We start from the raw sequence: 10,364 nt of genomic DNA on the forward strand, positions 1-10,364 counted from the left end.
TTCATCTGCAGGCATTGTTAGGCGCTTTCAGCCATGGTTGGGGTGGCAGCTCGGTGTCCGTGGCAGCTCGGTGTCCGTGGCAGCTCGGTGTCCGATTACGTTAATCACTTAAAGTGATTTAAGCTCCCCTGCTCGGGAGAAGACAAGAAGAACTCTTTATACTGTCGGTCATCTATGAGCATACGGAGTACGGTGCTTGGAAGAATCGAAGAAATTTGAAACATATGCCATGCAAAGACGTAAAACAGAGCCGCTGCTGTTTCTGTGCTGCACAGTGAGACAAAACAAGACAAGCCTTGTTTGTAGGCTGAGAAGTTACATCGGTCAGCGGGTACATACTTCCGAGATTTTAACGCATTTGGCAGGACCAATTTATTAATAATGTCTGACGTTATTCAAACTGCTCTTCCATTTTATCATCGCAGACTTGACAAGACAACCGCACACGTCGAGGTCAGGTAGCGAGCTAAGCGAGGCCAATCAGCTCTGTTCAGCCCCCCGCGGAGTTGACAGAGCACTCCATACTCCGTAGGTACAGGGGTCCAGAACATTATTGGAAGCCGGCTAGAGTCAGACCGATCACGGAATGACTCCTCGAAAACCACTGACTCGACAATCGTGTCCACGATTAGATACGTAGACTCAGGACGGCGGGGTGCCCGGGTAAAAGTTGCCCGACGCAATCGCCCTTCAGGGTTAAGCGTATGAGGCGTCCAACCGTCCAAGGACATCAGTTCAAGATGCGCACAAAACTTGTATTTTCCATTGGTGGATAAGGATTGCGAAGTCTGACATGCATGACTTCCAGCATGGGATGCAACCCCCAATTTGGAATTCTACCTGCCTGGGTAGAAAGTTAGAACTGAGAAGGAAATTGGAGAAGTGAACTGCTTCCATCGACGAGGTAGGTGTTAATCTACCTCACCGACTGATGGTGGCGATTGTCCGTCGAAGTCATCTCGTCATTGGACGGGATGCGACGGAGAGGAGGTGAGCATCTCAACCGTGTTCAACTTCACACACTACGACTCAGCAACATGGTAGGTATGTATGTGCTGACATGTCACACCTTTGCAAAGTTCGACGAATTTGTAGACCTGGTCCCGCCATCGCCATCTGCCGTGTCATAGGAAACTAAAACTAAAGCAAGACGAAGAATCCTCCGCAAGGATGTAACCTTTCTTCTTTCAAGCCCACAACGCCAGCCATTCCTCGTAGAACACATCACAAGGGAAGGGAAAAAAAAAAACACCCAACACCCAATCCAAGGCCAAAAAAAAAAAGAAACCATCTCACAAAGTGTCATCACTTCCTTTATGAAATTCTACTTGCGTATTGATCTTCATGTTCCTGCTCAAAGAAGATTCGGGTCCGGTATAGGTATAAGTCATGCTGGGATACGGAATCATATCGAACGTAGCTGGCAGGTCAAAGGACTGCGAGTCACTCGCGTTATCGTTGCGCAGCTTCTCTATTTCCGACATTAGCTCTTGGATCCGCTCCTTCAGCCGGGAGACCTCCTGCGCTTGCTGGTTATACGACTGGAGGAGATCGTGGTGTAACCCCTGGAGATTCTGCAGCTGGCTCTCCACGTTTTTGAGATGTCGCTCCTTCCGCTCGCGAAAGGCGTGCTGGGATGCTCGATTTTGCGCACGGCGTCTCTGGATGTGAAGCAAACCGGTTAGCCGGGGGAATAATATTATGCATATCGAGGATGTCACTGACAAATTGCATATTCACGATGGTCTCTGGATCTTTAACAGGATTGGACTTTCGCCGTCGATTTTGCCCCTCAACCGTATCTGTGGCTATGGGCATCTTCTCCTTCAATGGCGTATAGAGTTCCATCGGACCGCCTTCATACAGCGGGACATTATATGATAGCGAGGTGACAGGGAAGAGAAGTGATTTGTTATTCTGTTGCGACGAGGTGAGCGATCTATAGAATATGCATGTAGCGCGACGAGTACGAAACAGCGTGACACCCACTATTGGCGAACTGGGATTCGAGGAATCTGAGTTGAGGTCATAAAATGCTGGAAACGGGACAGGCATGGCGGTTATGTCTGGCGAACTCAATGGAGAGCTCATAAATGGAGACTCCATTTGAGTGTCGAAGTCAGAAATGGGAAAGTGAGCCGTTGGTATTCGGATATGGAGCGTGCTCGATATGGTATATACTGTACTGTAAAAAAAAATGGGAATGCTAAGAACAACCGGTGTATTCGCTGAATTCCTTCTGACCTCTAACACAGAGGAACACGGGGGCGAAACGCCTACCAAATACTAAACTCTTACGATGTGAAAGCGTATCGTGCTGGAAAAGATGACATTAATTAAAAACAAGACAAAACAAAACATTCACCGGAGCACTGATAGCCGACCTCCATCTTCAGCCAACTTCACTAGGTAGGTACCTACCTACATACATTACCATGCCTAGGTAGGTCACCTTAGATCCTCTTTCGGGCCACAGTCTAGCTCCGACAGCGACAAGACCTACCTAAATAAACGGATGGACTGGAAAACGCCGGAATGAAGGTATGACGTCCTCGACCAGATCAATCGTCCCTAGCGCAGGCTCAGGTAATACAAATTGTCTGCTTACTGATCCCAACCCCTGCCACCTGTGCTGCGCTGACTCGCCTGGCAGAGCGCTGGCAGAACTCGTCAACGTCTCTAGCAGGACTCTAATTCTGCACGGGTCTCGTTCGGATGGTGGTGGCCAGGCCGAACATCAGACGGTCACCGATGCCCGACGTTGGGTTGCCATTCGTTGCGCAACGTCCGGCCGCTTGGGTAGGATTGTGGTGACAAGAAGAAGGCTGGCCAGGGAATGTTTCCAGATTTGAGAAAAGAGACTTTGCACTGGAGCGCCCTCCCACGACTCCGCAGGCTGATGCAAATTGCGTGCATGCCCATGCACACCACCCCGCTATTCGATGCCTCAGCCTGGGGCACGTTCTCGAAACAATGGGTTCAGGCTATTCGTTGGACATCTGCTCATCGACAGGGATCATCTTGATTGAGATACTCGAAAAGGCAAGTATTTTCATAGAAGGCTCCTTGTGGTATGCATGGCTTCAAATCTATAATATATAATACTTTTCAGCTGTGTGTGGGATGCGAACTATGTGCTTGAAACATTGCAGATAAATACCAGGCAAATGAAGGAATTCCCGAGATGTTCACCGATGCAAGCCATGTGATTAGATTAACTCGTAGTTGTTTAATTACGGTCGCTGGTAAGTTGCAGCAAATGCCTAATCTGCCGAACTCCTCCATCCTTCTAACCTTATTTTCAGCTTGCGACTATACTAGGATCTGCCTGCTTACCCTAAAATAACCTTAGTAGGAAAGTGCCTACCCCGAAGTACCTACCTAGGTCCTTTGAAGTACCCAGGTACGAGGGTAGATCCGACATCACACGACGTGGCTGTTCTGGAAGCTCTGGGATAATCAACTCGTATAACGGTCTCAGTCGCCTAAGAAAGGAAGCTCAAAAAATAACTACTTCAATCGCTGGTGGACGAAATACAAACAGCCTGCTATCTGAGCGACAGAGGTGTTGGGACTTGTATGAGAACTGGGACGTCCAGAAAAGAAACTTTCTTTCAGATGTTCCTTCCCTGTTGGGAAATCGTGATTTCTCGAAATGGAAATGGCAACAACTTCCGTCACTCCCACCTAACTACGGAGTACCTAGCAGGTAACTCAGTGACAGCTTGATAGTGCCATATAATAAAGCTCATAACAGGGTTCTCCCTCTCGGAACCCGCAGGTGCTATGAACACCTCAGCCAGCTTTTGGCGGACAGGAGTATGTATAGTAACTGAGGCACAGAGCCATCACAACCCACGTTCTTGACAGATTGGGGGTGGAGGGAAACACGGAATGATATGTGCCCAGTAAGGTAGGTGCGATGGACTCGTTGTTTAACTAACTGTCATAAACTCCTTGATCGGATAGTAAGTTCAAGTCAGTACCTAGGTAATTCATTTATCCGTTCCATCTGATCCTTTGGACCTTGCGGCTCTAACGCAGAGTATGGATATCACCTAGCTCCCTGCTTCGTATATTTGCATGGGAGATGGGAGTGTGTGTGTTTACTCACCACGTGAATATATACACGTATATACTTATGCTTTTGGTCGGTAGAGCTTACCTAGATCTATATCTAATTCGGCATCTGTTTTATGATCTTGTTCAGAGCCTGGCAGTTCCAAGAACAAAGCAATCTCACTAATGAAGAAAATGGTTATCCGAGATAAAGAAGGGCTGGAATCATATTGATCCCCCTATGAGTTGCTTAGGCTTATAATCAGCCTACAGTAGATCCCCATGATTTTGATCTTCCTAACCATTTTCTTCAGTCTTGTCGACTAGGAGTTCTAGTCAGTTAGTAAAAGTACGGAGTACTGTAGATCGTTTTCATCATTGCGCTGACATCTTGATGACCCAGGTACATTGAATTTCTCTTGACACTTTGAGAAAATAGTACGTGTCTTCAACAAGCTGGCTGCTTAATTTCCTGTGTTTGCTGCCCTGCATGATATCCACACCATGGGTGATATGCTGCAAGTCTTGCGCAATAGCAAGGTCAGGTCCATTGATCTGCAGTACATTATTAAAGGGGCAAAAATGTGATACACTATGGTGGACTTTTTCCAGCCCATGAAAACTGCCCGACCGTACCAAAGGAAAGCCCTGGAGGCAATGGACTCCCACGCCTGAGGATCCAATCAAGACAACAAACGCCATGATGGCTCATTATGATCGGCTTCAACCATCTCTCGCGCTGGTTGTTTCTGATTCAACAGACAGGTACTCCGTACGGAGTAGTCTTTTTTTAACTGTCAAACGATGAAGACGATCTATTTTGACTAATTGACTAAACCCCCTATTTGACAGGACTAAGAGACGATTGTTAGAGAAGATCAGAAGTCGATCCGCTTCTTTGTCTCAGATAACTGTTTGCTTCACGGGCGAGATCCGACCCTAAAACTCCTAGGCTGACATCATTAACCACATGTGAGGCAGCTGTCTCCATACGGAGTACGGACCGTACCGAGTACACTAATACTCCGTACATGTACTCCGTAGATATCAATAGATAGGCCATGGATAAAAAAAAAAGTGATTGCAACAATGACTTGATGGATCCTGAAGAAGTAAAACTTCAGAGGACCTGGCATTATACGGAGTACAACTTAGGACCTCTAAAAACCACAATGAACCAGATGCAACGCAATAATACTGAAAAAGGTAGCCTTGTCAAATGATCTACGGAGTAGTGAGAAGAATTCCATCGTGGAATGCACTTGTGCTACTGCTACTGCACTCCGTGCATAGCCTACGTATGCAAAGGCCACTAACAAGTAGCGTCGAGGAGGAGCCTGAAGGCCTTGGCAGAAGCTGTCGAAATCTTCAGCCCAACCACGCAACATGGCCGAGGTCAACTGTTGGTTTCGAATATTCCGGAGGATCAGTAAGTACGGAGTAGGGAGTACTTTACTCCGTACGGAGTACTCCATAGCTATAGACTGTTGAGACCACGCCGATCATGCATGGATTCCATCCTGGCAAAAATAACAGCTGCCAAGAACCTATGCATAGTGGTGTTACATTATTGCTCATACTCCGTACAAAAAGAAGCGGCTGCTTTCGTTTGCTTTGTAAGTTTGGTTCGTCCCTTTTTTCTTCCATCTTTGCTCCACCTCAGCAGGCTGGTGGCTTTGTAAGTGACCGAACCAAACGAACCAGAGATGCCGTCTTGGTTGAACCGCTGGCTTGACCGCTGTGGATGGCTGTGGATGGCTGTGGAGCTGTTGGATGGGGATGGTTCTTTTTGGCTTCTAGCCTTCTAGCCTCATTTAAAGGGCACACACACGTTGTGGCAATAAGAGGAAGGATTCCGTACCTAGGTACGGGATGCTTCCAGAACCTTTTTCATAAACAGAACACAGCGGGGTTCCTACCTGTACTCGTACAGGTATGAACATCGGCGAAAACTAGTACCTAAGATCTTTTTGTGTCTCAACGTATCTGATTAATTCAATCGAATTAGGATCCAGGAAGGCGAGGAGGAGAGAAGGAGCAAAATAATCGAGAAAACAGAAGATAAAAATAAAGAACCTTGGAAAAAGGTGCGGAAGCCAAGATCGGGATTTGGGGAGCACCGCCACTGTCCGGATACCAGTGGCCGTGACCCGTGACCACCAGAACTCGACTTGTTCTTTTAGTTATCTACGGAGTAAGTGCTGTGCCTGAATCATGTGAACTTTAACAGATCTCTCACGACCCCTTTCCCCTCAAATGCCCTCGAGGATGGTGTGGAGTTAGCAATGTGAGGTTACTTCTCTCCTCGCCTCTCCTTTCCTTTGTCAAGCTTTACAAAAGATAGGATCCTTACGGGAACTCGACCCCGATTCGCTTCCTTACCGTGGAAAAGGCAAGGGAAGACCCCTGAAAAGAGCCCGCAGCCGTCCCGCGGGACAGACCGGATGGAGCCGCACAAACACGTTCCAGTCCAGCCCTCTCCACCAGCTGTCAAAATCCTGAAACAGGGTGATCTGAAACCCCCTTTCCTCTTGGCCCGCAACGGTGTCCAACCAGGAGCTCTCGCGACGGGATCAAGCTCTGCATACCATGGCTGATCTGCGCGTTATTTTCCCCTTCCAGCTGGCTGGTTCTGCCATCTGCATTCTTTCCATCGTGGAAGCCCTTCATCTACGCGGTTGCCCCTGAGAGGGTTATTTATGCGGGCTCCAGCAGGGACTCGTCTTCCAACAGATTGGAATGTATAATGTGACAGAATGGTGGCGCGAGGTCGAGGGCAGTTCGTTTGCCTGCGTACGGAGTACAGATACTCCATACTCCATCAGAACACCTACCAGATCCCGTCAGCACGATCACTGGTGACGACCCACGTGCCACGAGCTCTTCCTCGTGGACCTGTGGGCATTAATTAATACCTGGAGATATGATAGGGACTCGTTATTATTGCGAGGAGGAATCCTTATTGGTCGTACTGATTGTATCGAATAATTTCCGATTCCAAATGGAAGGATTCTGGAGGTCAGAGTTTCACATAGGGCGCAGGGTGGACGATTGCCTAGTTCCTTAAGAGGGGCCAGATCGACGGGGTTTGCTATTGGACATGCATTACAGCTGACTCGTGCCGAGGACATTATCGGATATCGATTGGGTGTGCACTTTCTCCTGTGCCATCTATTCTGTATTGCGTCCTTCTAGATCAGTCGCCAGACAGTCCTGTCAAAATACTCGTAGTTCGTCGTAACAAATAATAACACATACTTTCACCGTCCTATCGGCACCAGGTCCCTTTCCGTCCTGATGGAGTCGCCTACCTCGTAAAAGGAGCGCGGTTCGTGCATGGCCGTTGTCAAGCAGGCACGCTAGAGCGCTCCGGCATTGCGGGCGCGACACAAGCGCTGTTGCGGTTGGCTCCGGCAGCGTTTAGGTGGCAGTTAGGGGCTTCTTGGGGGCTTTAGAGCAGCCAGACGCCCCAGAACGCCAGAGACGCCATGCGCTGCACAGCGGCTCAACGCGTGCAACTGGACCCCGTGCCGCTACCTGTAGGACAGAAGTCCCTGCCCTTGGAGTCGTACAGAGTCATGGCAGGCAGGCAACCTGTCGACCTAGCGAACTAACAGCAGCGCCTTCCCGGACTGTCTCCTTCCAAGGCTTCCCCCTCTTCCAGGTTCCGACTGCGTGGTGGAGTCCGTGCATGCTCATAGAATCAGTCCAATTCGAGCCCGAGTCACACCCGACCACCGTCTTGGTCCTCTCCACTGCTGGCTTCCGTCTGACTGTACCGTACGGAGTAATGTTTTCATCGCCTGCGCTCCGGCTCACGGCTCCATCGATCTGAAAATTTCCCATCTTCGTCGCCCTGTCGCTCTCTTTCTTCTCGCGCTTCTTGTGAGATTCCCGAAGCGATCGGCAGGTGTTCTGGCCAGAGCGCGGGAGATGCACAGCTTGCTCTAGACACTCCTCAATCAATTAACTTTATCTCCCGTTCTCTCTGTCGTGTCGTCAATCGATCACTTCGCCGTCTTCTGACAGCAGCAATCGTCTCTACCGCCAGTCCAGACCTTCCAGAATCAGCTTTGGACTCTTGCCCCTTCAATTGCTTTCTGCTCAGTGGCGTGAGTGAGAACAAATAAAACGTTGGAGTATAAAGTGGTCGACTGACAGGAGCTCAGGCCCGGCTGAATTGATTTCAGTTCCCGAGCTTATCACGGTTCGCTCGCGATTCAACATCACCTTCTGACTGCGGTATCGACTACCAATCGACTCGAGCGCGGTTAGGTTTTATTCGGTGACCTGGTTGCGGCATATACCCACTGTCAAAGTCACGTTCAATACATTTGATCTACCCATTTTACTGAGGTTGGTGACTGCATTCATTTCAATTGTCGGGGAGGTTAAACCACATTCGCACGGTTGTGACGTAGCGTCGTGGTATACATGTTCGAGGGGTTTTAGTTCTTCAGTTGGCGGCTTTGTGGATTTTCTTCCAGAAACATTGCCATGAGTCTGCTCGACTTAGAACTAAGCTGTGAAAACCCAAGGGATTGAGAGTCTACACTTGATTTTTGTGATTGCCAAATACAATGAAAGTCATTGTAAGTTACTGATCTTGGAAGCACTAGAGAGGCCACTGTTCAACGTCGCCACCATGGGTTGCATGAACTCGAAAGTCGATCCGGAGGAGAAACAGGCCGCCAGGATCAATGCCAGCATTGACCGGCAACTCCGCTCTGATAAAAAGACGCTTGATCGAACGGTCAAGATTCTACTGCTCGGTATGTGGCTCCATCTTCTGTGTGCCGAGAACACAGAACCATAATCGGCGGCCACCTGCTAACCGATTGATCCAGGTGCTGGAGAATCGGGGAAGTCGACGATCATAAAACAAATGCGGATTATCCACTCGGGTGGATTTCCAGAGGACGAACGTCGCCAGACTCGAGCGGTTATCTACTCCAATCTTGTCGTCGCCTTTAAGGTTTTGCTGGAAATCATGGAAACACAGGAGATAGCATTTGAGAACGAGAAGAGCAAGGTAAGGGCTATTCTGGCTGGAGCGGCCGAAAAAAAATTGCCTTCAAAACATCGCACTGACTGAAAATGACTTGCAGCCATTAGCGGAATTGCTCGCGAATACGGAGCCTGACGTCGATATCGATGAAGCATTTTCCGATACAAGGGTCCGAGATGCTATGAAGGAGCTATGGGAAGATAATGGAGTGCAGAAAGCGGTTGCGCGGGGTCACGAGTTTGCTCTTCATGATAATTTGCATTAGTAAGTGCGGAATGACTTCTCTTGGTTACCAGAATGAAGTTGACAGCTCTCTAGTTTCTTCAACTCTCTCGACCGCTTATTCACCCCCGGTTGGCTGCCCGACAATCAAGACATGTTACATTCTCGTCTTCGAACGACAGGTATCACAGAGACCCTTTTCGAATTGGGACAGCTCAACTTCCGAATGATGGATGTCGGTGGGCAACGGTCCGAGCGCAAGAAATGGATTCATTGTTTCGAAGGCGTCCAGTGTCTTCTGTTCATGGTGGCGTTGTCTGGGTATGATCAGAGCCTGCTTGAGGACCAGAATGCGGTGAGTGACAAGCTTGGATGTGTTCTCTTTTCCCACATTTGCTGACGATTTGGGCACCAGAACCAAATGCACGAAGCTATGATGCTCTTCGAATCCTTGGCAAACGGCGAATGGTTCAAGAAGAAGCCCATCATTCTGTTCCTCAATAAGATGGACCTTTTCAAGGGGAAGCTGGCGGTGTCGCCTATTAACAAGCACTTCCCGGACTACACTGGCCCCAACACGGATTTCGAGGCGGCCGCAAAATATTTCGCCGATCGCTTCCGCGGTATCAACCGGATGCCGGACCGCGAAATCTACATTCATTACACGAATGCTACGGACACGAATTTGTTGAAAGCAACCATGGACTCAGTCCAAGATATGATCATTCAGAAGAACCTCCATACGCTCATCTTATGATGAGGTGTACGACGTGGTAATACCTGCTCTTTATTAGTGGAGCCTGCTGGCTGTTTCATTTTCCTTGGGAATTTCGGCTCGCGGGCCGCCTGTTTCCCAGACGTTTCGTTTGCAACATGACTCGTTGACTGAGTCTCATCGAGCTTCTTTTTATGTTTTTGTTTTGTGGTTTTTAAAGATACCTCATTACGACCAGACGTTGCAGGTGCTTGAGAAGAGAAGAGAAGCACCTTTTTTTTTCCTTGTTTCTTGTTTCTTGTTTCTTGTTTCTTGTTTCTTGTTTCTTGTTTCTTGTTTCTTGTTTCTTGTTTCTTGTTT

General features: G+C 48.5%; 3 protein-coding genes across 3 annotated transcripts; 1 reads left to right on the forward strand and 2 right to left on the reverse strand.

Moving 5' to 3' along the window:
• Positions 1 to 104: 104 nt before the first annotated feature.
• On the reverse strand, positions 105 to 731 carry VTN77DRAFT_7211 (uncharacterized protein; the record flags this gene model as incomplete). The annotated part of the gene is made up of 2 exons (XM_069423576.1): positions 105 to 385; positions 428 to 731. The coding sequence occupies 2 exons, from the start codon at positions 729 to 731 to the stop codon at positions 105 to 107; spliced, it is 585 nt and encodes a 194-aa protein (XP_069275438.1).
• A 561-nt stretch (positions 732 to 1,292) lies between these two features.
• Positions 1,293 to 2,106, reverse strand: VTN77DRAFT_7212 (uncharacterized protein; the record flags this gene model as incomplete). Its single annotated transcript, XM_069423577.1, has 2 exons — positions 1,293 to 1,661; positions 1,726 to 2,106. 2 exons carry the CDS (start codon positions 2,104 to 2,106, stop codon positions 1,293 to 1,295), a joined length of 750 nt encoding a protein of 249 aa, XP_069275439.1.
• Positions 2,107 to 8,704: 6,598 nt separating this feature from the next.
• VTN77DRAFT_7213 (uncharacterized protein) lies at positions 8,705 to 10,046 on the forward strand (the record flags this gene model as incomplete). Its single annotated transcript, XM_069423578.1, has 5 exons — positions 8,705 to 8,831; positions 8,907 to 9,091; positions 9,168 to 9,331; positions 9,386 to 9,644; positions 9,705 to 10,046. 5 exons carry the CDS (start codon positions 8,705 to 8,707, stop codon positions 10,044 to 10,046), a joined length of 1,077 nt encoding a protein of 358 aa, XP_069275440.1.
• Between the last annotated feature and the right edge of the window lie 318 nt (positions 10,047 to 10,364).

The sequence above is a fragment of the Rasamsonia byssochlamydoides genome (assembly GCF_041956645.1).
Source record: "Rasamsonia byssochlamydoides strain NRRL 3658 unplaced genomic scaffold VTN77scaffold_59, whole genome shotgun sequence".
Taxonomy (NCBI): Eukaryota; Fungi; Ascomycota; class Eurotiomycetes; order Eurotiales; family Trichocomaceae; genus Rasamsonia; species Rasamsonia byssochlamydoides.